Below are 16,093 nucleotides of genomic sequence, written 5' to 3' on the forward strand. Positions count from 1 at the left end.
AGACAGTCCAATGGCCCAGGAAGTGTAGCCTTTCAGTTTGATCACCTCATAGGCACTGTCAACCACCTGTTTGTGAACCTCTTTCCACTGTTCCTTATCTGCATCAGTGCCTAAGTCAGGGTGCAGATTCTTCAGAGAGACACCGAGCTGGGTCATTTATAATGCTTATAAATAAAAAAGTTGTAAGTGTAACATACATCTAGTTGTATGGACTGAATTCTTTCCCCCCAAAATTCACGCTGAAGCCCAAATCCTCAACGTGACTGTATTTGGAGATGGGGCCTTTGGGGGTTAATTAAAGTTAAATGAAGTGATAAGGGACCCTGATCTGAGAGGCCTGGTGCCCTTATAGGAAGAAGAAAAGCTGTCTCTTTGCAACATGTGAGGACACAGTGAGAAGGTAGCCATTTATAAGCCAGGAGGAGCGCTCTCACCAGGAGCCAAGAGGCTGGCCCCTTGGTCTTTAGACTTCCCAGCATGAGAGAAGTACATTTCTGTGGCTTAAGCCACAGCCACAGAATGTTATGGCAGCCAAGCAAACTAATACATCCAGGAAAGAAAAACCTTGCCACCCTTCCTTCCTTCAGTGGGACACTCATGGCTGAATGAGGACCAGTATAAATTGGCAATGTTCCAAGAGCTCTTTTCCTCACTCTTTGCATGGCTGGTTCATGAGCATGCTCCTACTTCAGCCCCATCCCCAAAGATCAATCTTTGAGAGATTTTTTATTTAAGTAAACAGTCACTTGGTTTAAGTCCTAATCTTCTTAGATCCAAAGCCAACAGTATCTCTGGAGTGTAACAATCATTCCATTGCCAAAACATCAGTGCAATACGTGTTAACATAAAGCTTTAAAAAGGAGACAAAAACCAGAAAATCCCATGCCTGTCCAGTTCTTACATTTTTTTTTCAAGCCGATAGAAAATGTTAAGAAGAAAATGGGTTGCAAAAGTTCAGTGTTTGTTTCTCAGTGAATTAGGGAGCAAAAAAAAAAAAAAAATGACACATTGTGCTATATTATCACTTTCCAGTTTCTCGCCAAACCCCTGTAGTTTTCATCATGCATCATTTTTGTGATTAATGATGTGCACCCAGTTAATGGAAAACAGCAGATTAGGTTTCCACTAATAGTTTTGGAAGTTATGTCTGCTTGCCTCATTTGGTAACAACTTCACTGTTCAGTAAGAAACTAATGGATTTAATCCCAAAGCAGAACTGAGTTTTATGCATACAAGACAGGTCAGATTTCCAGAGTGGAGAAAATTACACTTTTAGAGGTGTGTTGATCTTCAGTTGAAATTTAACACTGAGATAATGCCTCATAATGTTTTGGGTGTTTTTTTTTTCTTTTTACTTCTATTTGGTGATCAATTTGAAATTTTACAGTACTCACTTGAGGTCTATAAAAAGAGGTAGAATTAGCAACTTGTAACCATGGCAAATAAAAAAAATATGATATGATACTTCCTATAATTAGTATACTGAGCCGAAAAGACATTTATTGCTCTGAAGACACAGGTGAGAAACAGTTCCTTATATATTAGTATATCATTGCAACGCTTATGTCATAAAATTTACATTTGCTTGTTCTCTTTCACAATAGAAAGTGTTGGCTCCAAATAACTGTGGTTTAAGAAAAACAATGTGGTACAGTGAAAAGCATACTCATCTAGAAATACAGGAACCAAGAGATAAGAATTATAGTCCCATTTATGCCTTAAATTACTTTGGAAGCAAATCTATCTTTTGTTTTCATTTTCCCCACTATATTTTACATTTATCTCTCTAAAGTCATTTAACAAATGTTATATTGTCTCAAGTCTTACCTCTGTGTATCTCACATTTCCCATCTGGACTAGGCCCCCTAAGGGCGGACCCCACATCTGATTTACATTTTTATCTCCTCCAGTGCCTAGCTAGAATGTAAGTTTCCGGAGAAAAGGGACTTGCCTGTATATCCCCAGGGGTTAGCATGGTGAAACTTCATGTTAATAAGCTGTCAAATAAGTGGACATTTTATTTTTATTTATGTGAGAGAGAGAGCGCGAGCGGAGTGGGGGAGGGGTGCTGCAGAGGGAGAGGGATGAGCAGACACCCTGCTGAGCAGGGAGCCCAAGGTGGGGCTCGACTCCACGACCTTGAGATCATGACCTAAGCCCAAGTCAGACTCTTAACTGGTTGAGCCACCCAAGCGCCCCAGTAGACATTTTAATAACCACAAAACCTAGGGGCACCTGGGGGGCTCAACCAGTTAAGCGGCTGCCTTTGGCTCAAGGATCAAGTCCCACATCTGGCTCCCTGCTCAGCGGGGAGTCTGCTTCTCCTTCTCCCTTGGCCCCTCCCTCTGCTCCTGTGCGCGCTCTCTCTCTCAAATAAATAAATAAAATCTTAAAAAAAAACCACACACACACATAAAACCTAGGGTCCTGGGATCGAGGCCTGTGATGGGCTCCCTGCTCAGCGGGCTGCCTGCTCATCCCTCTCCCTCTGCACCCCACCCCCGCTCATGTTCTCTCTCTCTCAGATAAATTAACAAAAATTTAAAAATATAAATAAATAAACATGAAACCTGAAAAGAATAACACGGAGGAGGACGGATGAATAGGCAGAGCACAGAAATTTTGAGGGCAGTGAAAATCCTCTATGGTACTACAATGATGCATACATGCCATCATACACTTGTTTAAACTCAGACTGTACAGCACCAAGAGTAAACCCGAAAATAAAATTACTATGAACTTTGAGTGATTACTGTGTGTCAGTGTATGCTCATTCATTGTAATAAATGTCCCGCCGGTGGGGAATGGTGACGATGGGGCAGGCTGTGCATGTGTGGGGACAGGGCGTTTATGCGAAATCTCTGTACCTTCCTCTCCATTTTGCTGTGAACCTAAAACTGCTCTACAAAAACTAAGTCTTGAGAAAAAACAAACAAAAAGGAGAACAGCATGCTTTCAAAACGGAAGAAAATGCTGAGCATATATTAAACCCAATAGAGTTCGCAAATTTTTTATCTACTCATCATGTTAAGCTAAACACATACAATGTGTCAGATACCTTTCTAATCACTATAGATAGATAGATAGATAGACAGATAGATAGATATGTATTGTTGATTTATCAGATAAGGAAACTGTACTCAAAGAAATTGAGGAATATGTTCCAGGCTGCACAACTGCTAAATAGCAGAGTCAAGATTCACCCAGAAGAACTGCCTCCAAAGTCCATGAGCCTTATACTGGTCTGGCAGGTAACCAAAACTCATAATTTTGCCTTTATTTCATAACTTCATGTATATTATTTTTTTCCTTTCTGAAATAAGACTTCAAGTTTCTTGGGGTTAAAAACTGGTATCTGCTCATTATTAAACAGTCCACAATATAATTAATTTCCTGGTCAGGCATCTTCTGTTAGGTGTCTAGCTAGTTGAAATTTCTAGGAACGGTAAATCACACCAAAGATACACTACATCTGTTTCAGATTTTTAGTTCAACAAAAAAAGGAAAAAAAAGGAAGAGCTAGCTTATAGAGAGGTTTGGTTGTTTTTTAATCCACTTCCAGGAGTATGATTTTTATATAAAAATTATCCTATACTAATTAAAAGTAGTAGCACCCTGGGGTAATTTTCTTTTTGATTGTTGTTGTTGTTGAAGTTGATGATAAGGAGTGTACTGGAGGGATGATTGGGTAACTAATGGCTCAGGCAAATAAAAGATAGGATTTTCTACCAGAAATACAACAAAAGAAAAGGGAATTCAAAAAATGAGAAGGTTAAAAAAAATTTAAAAGAAGTTTTGGAGAGTGTAAAATCTCTGGAGAATGTTGAAGTTGAATAAACTGTGGAACCAGGAAGAATAGTTTCTATGCGTATCATAGCTTACTTAATCTGAGTCTAGGACAAAAAAAAAAAGGCAGTGTTTCTTTAAGAATTAAAAAGTATGTAGGCTTCTAACATAGCACAATGTAATGGCTACATTTTAATTTTTAAAAATCCATAAAGATTCTGCATTAAGCAATAGTCAAAAGTTTTTCATGCTATTTCCTAATAGCAAAAATGCTACATAAATATAGTTTATGTTATGCTGGTGTTTCTAATAACTGATATAAAGGTACAACTAGGTATCTAAATGACAGAATCAATGTAATCATCAATCAAGTAATCTACTGAGCACTAAGCACATGAATAAAAATAATCCTACTCTGTTTTTTGTTCTCATTGATTGTTAAGTTTTGTGGGTTAAGGAAAAATGATGTGGAAGTAAAGTAATTAATCACTTAAGTAATGATCTATTGCTCAAATTTCAATCTGCAAGATAGAAACGTTTACCCACAGGTTCCAAGTTATGTAGTAACCTTTTTCTCTGACATCTCCAAACAGATCTCACTGGCCAGGTTGAAACTTGCACAGTACTGTTAGCGCTGGTTACTTAAAACACTAAAGGTACACCTAACCCTAAGGGAGCTTTGTCATGCAAAATGAGACTGAACAAAGAAGAATCCAGTCCATGATAGTGTAACTCACATTAAAATTAATATTGCAGAAACGTGTGCCATAAGAAAATGTTATTAAAATATCAATAACTCAAAGACAGATCTTGCGAAAAATAAGAAAAGGTAATTAATTATATGTATGCTATTTCTTAGTTGTGAAGGCATATTAGCATGATACCCAGATATATTATTTGTTGGATTTATCAAAATCCACTTCAATGTTTTTCTTTAAAGATGTAACTAACAATTTAATTCCTTAAAGAACAATCTATACAGATAGCAAATAGCAAACAGTGTTGAATACAGGCAATCTGACTCCAGAAACCAAATTTTTAACAATTCTGCTAAATTGTTATTTGGGTTTAAATTTATTTTAAGGAGGCTGAATCCTCTGACAGTTCTCTGTTGTTAAATCAGAGTTTTTCTTTTCAGTGTTAAGCTCCAATAACAGGTTCTAGTGAAGTCAGTGAAAGGACAATGCAATGTGAGGGTGAACCAGCAAATGACAACCCACTGTTGTCAGAGATGAGCCCACTGATCTTGCTTTCGTTGCCTTAGCATTAGTTTCATACACTTCCAGCCACCCACCTACCACATGCAGCCCTCACAGAGCTGTGGGCCCTGGAAAAGCAGATAGCTTTCCTACACTGAAGAACAACATCCTTCAGCTCAAGAATAACAGAATCAACTAGTACGTGAAGAAAATCCATTAAGATCTCAATAGACACATAACCCTGAACAAAGAACCTTACCTGAGGAACGATACCTATGAAGTAAGAGGTTTTTCAATAAAATAGAAAAATCAACTCATGACAAAGCAATTAAAATAATGCATTGTGTTCCCTCTCCCAGGAATAAAGACAAGTAAGAAATTATTCATTTTTAAAAAGCAGAAATGAATTGTTCTTAGCTTATAAATTACCCACTGACCAAAATAAAATATACTTTTACATAATGCATTCTCATTAGGTTCTGTAACAAACTATAAATAGACAAGTCTTTTAAAAGTTTAAATCTCAAGACCTAACGCAAAAGTGAACTTTCAAAACAGGTAATTTTCTATGTCCAGGGACAGGTTTCCCCTGCTATTGGAAGTATAGGGTCCTTATGAAACTTTTCATAAACCTAAACAGGATAAAGAAGCAATTATATTAACTTATATGGAAAATTTTTTAAGCGTTCCCAGATCCAAAAATAACCTCTTCGCCTTTTCTGATACCTTAGGACACATCTTGCTAACAGATGCACAAAATAAACCCAGATAAAGCACAGATGCTCAAACAGTTCAAAGCTATGGTAGCTTGATGCTAAGATGTTGAATGCAGTTCCTGGGGAAGGAGCTTGGTGGGGCCCCTGTTGCTACTGGGCTGTGTGCTGGCGGCTTCCATAATGGCTCGCTGCAAAACAAAGTCTGCACACTATTTTAGCTTTTCACCTTTTTTCAGAAAAGCGGAAATCCTCTTTAGATTTCTTTCGGATAGCATAACTGTTTACCAAAACTTCGCTTTAGAAAAAGCAAAGTGGCAGAAGGCAATATTTCAGAAAGCAGAGAATAGTTCTACTGAACCTTATAGGGAGGATTTTGAACAACTCTCCAAACTGGTAAATGATCGTTTTTTGTTAAACCATATAAAATCAGCCTCGCGAAACATAAAGTAGATATATTATTCATTGTCTGGTTTAATCATAACTAAATCAAGTAATTCTTGGGGGAAAAAAAAAAACAAAGACATGTGGACAACTTTTCCTTTTTTGTTTGCTTGTTTTGAAACTGCATGTAACCGACAAAAATGTGAATAATTTATTAAAAATGCCTCCCCCTTAGATGATATAATTCATGAAACACTATTTCATGTTTAGTTTCCAAATGTTATTGTCAGAAGTCAGCAAACCAATCCAGTCTGAATAATGCACTCAGAAAAAAGGACTTTTTCTTCCTGAATACAGACATGGAAACAAATCTGTCAATAAGTAGCTCTTTGTCAAACAACCAACAAATTTTGTACCAAAAACTGTTTTTCAGTATGTGGAAATAGTCTCATTACTTTGAAGGTTGTGTGCCAATGTATTTAAACATTTCCTCAAGAACAGGGCGAGAGGAGGGGCGAAAGAGATGATCTCTGTTCCAATGCGCTAGTATTTACCTCTGAGTATTACATACACTGTGAGATCCAATGACATGAAAACATAAACCAGAAAAGCATAGATGATTACCTGATACTCATTGGGCCAAAAGGTGCTCACTGCTAGCTCCGCCCGAAGCCAATCTCTACCCGTGAATCCAGTCACATTCCAAATTGGATTGGCAAGAGGTCCTTTATTCACCCTAACCAATATGTTCAAAGTGCCTGGATTCAACCCTTTCTGGCTGTATAAAAGGTAACTGAAATCAATACAGTGAGTGTCGTTCTCCTTCATTGTCGGCAGCTGAAGTCTGGCTTTTTCTCCAGGGTCATGATCTGAAGAGTCCACTATCATATAGGAACCTGAAATGACATTACATATAATAAAGCTAAATAGACACATAAGCAAAAGGGACTATCTAATAACAGGAAAAAATATGCTAAAAATAATACGAATCCATTTTGAGCATTAAATTTAACTTAAAAGGACTGTCTTCCAGAACAGATCCATAGAAAAATATCAAACACGTAGGTGAACTCAATTTTTAGTAAGTAACAGATACTGTTCCAAGTACGTAATACATATCAATTCATTTGCTCTGGTGAAACAATCTGCTTTACAAATTAGTAAACTGAAGTACAATTAGTAACTTACTCAAAGTCAAATAGAGTAGGTAGAGCCTGGTTCAAATCCAGATCCCAATCCTGCAGTCTTACTAAACAAAGGTCTTTCATTATCAAACATGAAAACAAACATGGCTTCCACAGAGGGGGCATCTTTCCTTTCCCTATCATACTACTCTTGCAGAGAGATGGGTTAACTAAGTGCAGGTACAATCCTTTCTGATTTCAGACCCCAAGGTCATCGTTTACACAAGCTGGCTAACCACTCTGTACTAACCACTCTAAACTTAAGTTCAGGGAATAAGGATACTCTGCAGTGTACATATGAGGAGAGAAGTTGAAAATGTCGATTTTTCAGATCTGAGAATCTGACATATAGTGGATTTGCCTACTTCTTCGAGCCCTGCCCACTAAGCTATCAGCTAACCACCATGGCTGCTGGCCCCAATTCTGCCATAGTCCCACCATACACTCCTCCAGAGCTGCAAGGAACCTGGTTTGAAAACACTAGTCTAACTCCATTACCTTCAATTTAATAAATATTTCTTGGTTGTCTGTCATAGGACATAAGAAGTCCCAACCTCACAGCACCTCCTAGTTCCACCAAACGCACAGTCTTAGTGCTAAGTATAAACATGGGACTTGAACATCAGCTGCTGCTATTAGTCCAAGGGCCGCTGCAGAAAAAAATCACCAGATCTTCTCACATCACTGTGGATTTTAACAAAGATACATATCACAAAAATGTCAATATGCCTATTTGTCACACTTAAGGTAGAACATAAATTTTATAGTAATTTTTTTTCCCCTAGGATGTAATTTTAACCAGAATGTATTAGGTATAGTATTACAGAATCCAGTGTTACAAGGATTACACTCGGACCTCTCTTCCTGACCAATCAACCCTGTTTCCTCCCTAAAACACAGTAACTTTTACATACCACACTAAATACTCAATGACTACTAGTCTAACTAGTTCGGTTAACCCCAAAAGCAAGTTCAAATCATGGCAGCTAAGAGGACTTTTACTACCTAAGAAACTGAAATTTCACATCTGATGAATTCCCATTCTAGAGCTCAGAACTTATGTAAAGATTTCACATGATAACACTATCAGTTATCAGGCAAAGTACAGAATACGCTTACTGTAGTGATGGCTACTGACAGGACTTCCACTTCCTTTTCCCCAGGAGTCATCCTCTCTTGTAACCTGAAATTCTCTTTTTTTACTTCTTCTTGATTCTCACAGATTGCATGCACATTAATAGAATAAATTGGTCATGTATATTTTTGGAGAAATTATGTCTCTTTTTTTTTTTAAAGAGGATATCCTGGATCCCAATCCAATTTATACAAGCAGGATGTTTCTATTCTTGGTTATACCCACATTCTGAGGTCCATGGCTGATTTGCCGACATGTCTTTCAGATTCACCCAAGCAGAGCTCTGACTAATGATTGCTTTAACAAGACCAGGCCTGAGATCTTAGACAAGTTACTTACTGTTATTGGGCCTCAGCTTCTTTACAAACCTGTGACCTATTTCTCCACTGCCAGAACAGTTTTTTTTTTGTTTGTTTGTTTGTTTTTTCAGTGATATAGAATGACAGCAGTGAATTTAAATTATTTTTACAAGTCTTCATCAACTACGGCTTCTGATTGTCAATTTCAAAGTAGTGCTCTCTAATTGACTTATGGGCTTTCAAACAGTTATTTTCTTCCATTATAAAATAAACTTTGGCATAAAATATGCTTTGTCAAACATCTTAATTACATACTGTGATATTTACCATTAACACCATTTAGCGATTTTCATCCAGTTGCACTTTTAAGCTATGATAATTTTCATATTAAGGAAATGGGATGAGCAAAGTATATTAATTTGTAGGAATTACCAATTGGATCATTAGAAAAGACAAAAGTCACAAAATAAAAGCTTGCTCAAGCTATTCCAGCATTTCAATACAAGTTAATTTAAAAAAAAAAAGTGCTGATATTTCATTTCTATAGAATGTTTCTTTCAATGCAGTCTAATTACTGCTATATTTTCTGAGTGTTATGAAATAATATGCATTTAGTTCATGGTTCCAGAAAGGAAGAAGCAAGCACTAGCACTCAAGAGCCAACCAAGCACTTCTACCAGCTGATTTCATATAGTGGCAATTTACCAAGTAGGTACCAGGGAGGTAGCTGCCTATTTGACGTAAGATTTACTTTCATCATCCCAAACATAGAGAACACTATGCTATTCTTATCAACTTCTAAAAATTACTTCTACAGTCTCCCAGAGTAAATGACTGTAACACTCAGAGTCAGGAAATTCTACGATATGCATTTCCCTCATTCTTTATGTGCTAATTTAAGCTTACTTGTTATAGTTCTGTCACCAGCTAACTAATCCCTCAGGTTTCTAATAAGAGTTCAATTCTATTTAGTTGTGATTTACCTAACTCAAGACTTAATAATGAAACATCTGTGTCAAACGTATTACGTAGTAACTTTTAATGAATGTGAATTCTTTAATGTGGCCTTACAAATATTCCTTACAGTCTCTGGAGCAACAGAGGTCTCAAATATATCATGTAAGACATAAAAGAAAAACTTATTAGGCTTACGATCACTTTTTTAAAAATGTATAATTTTTCTGGAGAGCATTCGGACAATGAGAATCAAAAACCTTAAAAGAGACAGATACCCTCAGCTGGTGATTCCAAATCAAAGAATGTAAACTAGATAAACAATTTGTATACGTACAAAGATACAGCTTAAAAAAAGATGTCCATCTCATCGTTACATTATTTAAAATAGAGAAAAACAGGGGTACCTGGCTGGCTCAATTGGTAGAGCACTCGACTCTTTATCTCAGGGTTTGGGGTTTGAGTCCCACTGTTGGGTGTAAAGATTACTTAAAAGTAAAATCTTTTAAAAACAATAAAATGAAATAAAAAATAAAATAGAGAAAAACAAAAGTATTTTAAACGTCCAATAATAGGCAATTTGTAAAATTATGATAACTCAGTTTGATGAGTAATTCTGCAGTCATTAAAAACAAATTACTAAAACCATTTGATGAAAGATATTCACACTATGTTAAGTAAAATAAGCAGATTATAAAACATTATACCCATTTTGAAAAACCACATATATAAACTAAATACAATTGTGTAAATGTGTGTATTCATATAGGTACACATGCACATGCACATATGACAGGAATAAAAGAATATATAGCAAATAGTTAACTGTATTATCAAAAGGGAGCTATAATTGTCTTCTCTTTTCTTATTTTCATGTACATTCACTGAATGTTCCATAATGAACATGCATTAGATTGGTACTTTAAAAAAAAGAGAGACTACGTGAATACTATCTTACAAAAGTAACGTCAAATGATAAATACTTAAGAAATAAACATAGGTATTTGCCTTTTAAAAATAAATCCTATTTGAATCCTACAGATTAACAGCACCTTGGCTTTCAAAAGAAAAAACACAATACAAATATCAGAAACTTCTTATTTCAATTCATTAAAAGAGGGGGGCAGTGAGTAGACTAAATAGCAGTTTTTATTTAAAAAGAATAACTAAAGAAAACAAGTCCCATATTAAAAAATGCCATAGTCTAATATCTAGATGAGTAAATAATGTCCCATAGATGAAAATTTTATCTTTAAGATGTACCTCTAGGAATAACAACAACACAGGAAATAGGATTAACTGCACAGAAAATAATGAATGATAAATAGGTTTCCATACTTCATCTTAAAACTCTTTTATTTATATATATCCTTTAGTAACACTAACATATTTTTATTAAGTCAATTCTTATTTAAGATCCACTGAAGGTGCCCTGTTAACTGAACTGAAAGAAATTTCCACTTCTCTGCCTGGTACTGATGACCCTCCATGATCTTTGCCACTGTACCTCCTCCAACTTCTCCAATCTGACAGAGCCCTCACGACTTTCCCCACACACCATGACAGTTTTCTTCTCCAGAACAGGCTCATGCCTCTGTAAGGAAGCCTCGCTCATCTCAGCCCAGCGCCAGTTCTTGCCCATTGATCTTCCTCAGCACCCCGTCCTTATTGAGCTTTCCCTGCCTTGAAGCTCTTTGATACACAGTCTGCCTTCCTGGTTCTGGCCCTTAATTATGCACTGCTTTTGTACAAATTTTAAATAATTTATACAGGCATTGTTTATCCCCCTCAGAAGAGTGATAGAAAGTACCTAATTTATTCAGAGTCCCATCAGCAGAGAGAAGCCACACAGAAAATGTAACAGTTGAAAGTGTGATATAAGAATCATAAACTATGAGGGGCGCCTGGGTGGCTCAGTTGGTTAAGCGACTGCCTTTGGCTCAGGTCATGATCCTGGAGTCCCGGGATCGAGTCCCGCATCGGGCTCCCTGCTCAGCGGGGGGTCTGCTTCTCCCTCTGCCCTCTTCCCTCTCGTGCTCTCTGTCTCTCATTCTCTCTCTCTCAAATAAATAAATAAAATCTTAAAAAAAAAAAAAAAAAGAATCATAAACTATGAGACGTAGAAACTCTGAAGTTGCAAAGAAAACCCTAAAGAGTAAGCACAGTACCCAAGGAAGGACAGATGTGGAAAGGGGAGGGAGGCTGCTGAGAATCAGATCTCCTTAAAGAAGGTGTAGTTTTGCAGCCCACTGGATGATGAAGAAGGTTGCTGGGTCACTCAGGCCAGAGCTGTCCACAAGCAGGGAAGACTCCCATGCATCAGGGTGCCAGAGGCTGGGGGTGGGCTGTGCTCACGCGGGGAGGCCCACAGCAAGGTCACGAGGCCAGGGCTGGGGCCAGAAGCACACTAAGGGACTGCAAGCACTGCGCACATCCCTGGGCCACTGCCAGCTCCTCAGTATTAGCATGAAAAAACCAAAATAGAGGCACAATTCAAACAGGAGTAGAAGCACCTTCCTGCTAAAATCCTTTCAGCACCCTCTATGGACAAACTACAAGACATTACATGACAAACTGCGTAGCGTAACACTGCACTAGCTACAAAGGGGAAACGCTTCAGTGGTCAACCTCCTCTAGCACAGAGCAGGTAATAAAGGGTGGATTTGGAGCTGCAAAAGCACTGAACTGAAAACTGGCACAGCATCGAATGAGGGCCTTGTATATGGCAGAAGTTCAGTAAGTACTTGTTAGTCGGTTATCTGGATGACTGAATAAATGGAAGGAGACCAAGAGACCCGCTCTCAAAATATAACAACATATAACTGTTGAGGCAGTGACAACTTTACCTTTATGTGAGAGAAATTATCAGAAGATGTCAAAACAACAGCAATAATAAAACAAACAACTGGAACCGGTTTATGGTGCTTCGAGACAGAATCATTTGATGAAAGAGTACAATGTTTGGAAGTACACACTTAACATTTTTATGAGAGCCACTCTTGCGTATATGAGAAACCTTCTATTAGAGCAAAGGTTCTCTAATGTTTTAGTCTCAGGACTACTTTCACACTCTTAAAAATTATTGAGGACATCAAAGAGCTTTTGTTTCTCTGAGTTCTATCAGTCTTGACCATATTAGAAATTCAAACTGAGAAACTTCAAAAAGGCCTATTAACTCTTTTAGGATTAACAACAATAAATCCATCATATGGTAATCTAAATAACGTGTTTTTATAAAAACTACTATATTTTCTAAAACAAACAAAAAATAATATGAAGAGGGGCGCCTGAGTGGCTCAGTCGGTTAAGCGTCTGCCTTCGGCTCAGGTCACGATCTCAGAGTCCTGGGATCGAGCCCCATATCGGGCTCCCTGCTCAGTGGGGGGTCTGCTTCTCCCTCTCCCTCTGCCACTCCCCATCCCCCAGCTCATACTCTCTCTCTCAAATAAATAAATAAATAATCTTTTAAAAAATAAAATAATATGAAGAGAGCATTGTTTTACATTTTTGCAAATCTCTTTCATGTCTGACTTAATAGAGGACAGCTAGGTTCTCGTTTTTATTTATCCATTCAATCTGTTGTAATATCAGGTATCATGTAGCCTCTGGGAAATTCTACCATATACTCATGAGAAAATAGGAGGAAAAAAGGGAAGACAATATCTTAGCGCTATTATGACAATAGTTTTGACCATGCTGAACCCGAAAAGGTCTTCGAACCCAGGACCACATGTGGAGAGCCACTAAATATTAATATACATAATCCTTTTTATCTTTATGCTTTAATGAGAACATTATCAGTGATTTTATTTATATCGCGTCTACTTCACTCAGTCTCTTCAGGGTATGAAGATATACTCAATGAAATCAAAGTCTTCACTGGGATGATAGACGGAGAATGAAAATCAAAAAATGTTGAATTTTTGTACATCAATATAACTAGAAAGGCTCTATTAGGCTTCATCAGAGAAACACAACCAACAGGACATACCACACACATACACACACACACAAAGAGATTTATTCTAGGGAATTGATTATGATTCACATGATTATGTAGACTAAGAAATCCAGACCAACTACCCAGACGTAGTTCCAGTCAGAGTCCAAAGGCTTGAGTAATATTCTATCCTAATAAGAAAAGAATTTTTGTGTGTTCTGGGGACCATTTTGAATAGCTACCAGAGCACCAACACACTGTGCAAAACAGTTATTTCTTGGCATTGAGTGAGATTCCCCTAGTAGAAACAAAGAACATGCCAGAAACTGTTGGTGTGAAAAAAACAGAGACGCTGTACAGTAATATAGTTTTGTGCCCAGAAAGCTTAAGAAGAAGTAATCAGGATCTCTGGGTAGAGAGAACAGTGACAACTGAAATTGTGTTTTGGGGTCCCAGCCCATCCAGGATGATTTTCTTCTTTGTTGTAAAATTAATGTCTCTTAAGCATTTCTGCACTGTCACCTTTGTGCTCGAGACAATGCCACTGCCTACTTTTTCGTTATGTTTCAGCTTTCATTTCCTTTATCCAAGCTTCTTCTCCTCACCCCATTTTTCTTCATCTGATTAGGTGGCAACATAATATACCAAGTGACTAAAATTAAGAACCTAGGAATCAGTTTGATTTTTCCCAGTCCTTCAATTGCCTCTTAGAATCCACTAGCAGTTTCTTTTGTCTCTATGTCCAAACCATGTCCTCAATCCGTCCACTTCTCTTCATCTTCACTAGTTTATCCAACTCCTCTCATCTCGCAGGAGGACTAGAACCGCTCCCAACAGTTTGCATGACTTCCACACTAGCAGCCGTACAATAGCTTTCTACAGACACCCAGATTCATTTTCTTCAAAACATACAATTAATCTTTTTTCATCTGTACAGTGCAATGAGAATTAAATCCAAACTCTGTACTCTAGCCTATCAGCTTCAATATAATCTGGCCCCTGCCTTCCTCTCTCATGTTATCTCCTTCTCCTTCCTTCCCTTACTCAACATGCTCCAGATACAGTGGGCTTCCTTCTGCCCATCAAAAATTCAAGCTTATGCCTGTCTCAGGTTGGAGTACTCTCCCCTCCACTGGATTACTTTCATCATTCAGGTCTTGGCACAAATGCCATTTATGGGTGTAGTGTTCCTTGGTCTGTTTAACTAAAGTAGTCCCTTCTAAGATTTTTTTTTTTTTTTTTTGAGAGACAGAGAGACAGCACTTGAGCAGGGGAGTGAGGGGCAGAGGGAGCGGGAAAGAGAATCTTAAGCAGGCTCCATGCGCAGTGTGGAGCCCAATAGAGGGCTGGATCTCAGGACCCTGAGATCATGCCCTGAGCCAAAACCAAGAGTTAGATGCCTAAGCCACCCAGGCACCCCCTTCTAAGATTCTTTCTAATGTGTCATTCTTTGTTATTTCCTTCAGAGCACTTGCCACTTACTGAATTTGTTTACTTGAGTGAAAAACTTCACAAAAAATTCAGAATTCATGTATCTTGTTCATCTAAAAATCTAGAACAATGTCTGGAGCATCAGCGTGAAACTGAATGTTTTTATGACAAAATATGACCACTATTTATTGGTCTTTCCTGTTCTGCATATCCTTCGCACTTCTATAATGTTCTCTTACATACCAAATATACAATATATATCTGTGCATCTCCCCAGCCCCAGTGTAAGCTTTTGGAGATCACAAACGTTTTTTTCCACCTTGTACCTTAGAGGGATTTTTGTAGCTGTCAACTTTTGGTGAATTCAATTGAAGGCAAGCAAAAAAGGAAGAATCTCAAAAATGCTAACTGTGTTGGTTTTATATCAAATATAAAACAAAGAGGCAAAAAACATAGGACCTGAAATGACTTTAAAGAATGTTCTCAATCTTGACAATTCCCCCAAAAGGTTACAACATTTTGGTAAGGCTGAGATAGGTGTCCTCACTGTTTTGCATGGTCTATTATTAATTCTCCAAACTTTTACATTCTATTATTTCTTAAGATTGTGCCTCTCTTCTAATGGATTTCACTCCCTATATCATATAGTTTGTTTCCAAAAGACAGAATGAGACACACATTATAAAATGTCAGGGCGGGAAAAATAAACTTGTCCCTCAAACTCCAATATGAAAGGACTGACCTTGCATCTTAGCAGAATTCAATTTCCAACAACTTTTCTCTCCCTAAAATGTGCCTTCCATTGCCCTGGCAAAATATGAAACTGCTTCATTCACATTCTGCAGGAATAAAATTTCTTGTAATCCCTGAGAGGAACAGCTTTGTATTTGTTCTAGGTATCCAACTGACATTTGAAAATAGGACAGCTTCTAAAACTTTCAGACAACACAAAACACTAAAAAAAAAAGGTTTCGTGTAAAATTAGCACAACATTTATCCTTCTTGGGAGACTAGTCTCCTCAGGGAGTTTACCTCCTACATGCTAAGATTTAGGAACCTGACCCAACA

The 16,093-nt window shown here is 37.6% G+C and overlaps 1 protein-coding gene across 4 annotated transcripts in view; it reads right to left on the reverse strand.

The window, feature by feature from the left end:
• The window catches only part of PTPRK (protein tyrosine phosphatase receptor type K), a 532,644-nt gene that overhangs the window by 322,210 nt on the left and 194,341 nt on the right, over positions 1–16,093 (reverse strand). For all 4 annotated transcript variants that reach the window (XM_081828970.1, XM_081828968.1, XM_081828967.1 and 1 more), the window contains exon 3: positions 6,707–6,978. In XM_081828970.1, the coding sequence (XP_081685096.1) occupies positions 6,707–6,978 (272 nt within the window). The remainder of the gene's footprint in view (positions 1–6,706; positions 6,979–16,093) is intronic.

The sequence above is a fragment of the Leptonychotes weddellii genome, chromosome 8 (assembly GCF_054177405.1).
Source record: "Leptonychotes weddellii isolate Sample4059 chromosome 8, ASM5417740v2, whole genome shotgun sequence".
NCBI lineage: Eukaryota > Metazoa > Chordata > Mammalia > Carnivora > Phocidae > Leptonychotes > Leptonychotes weddellii.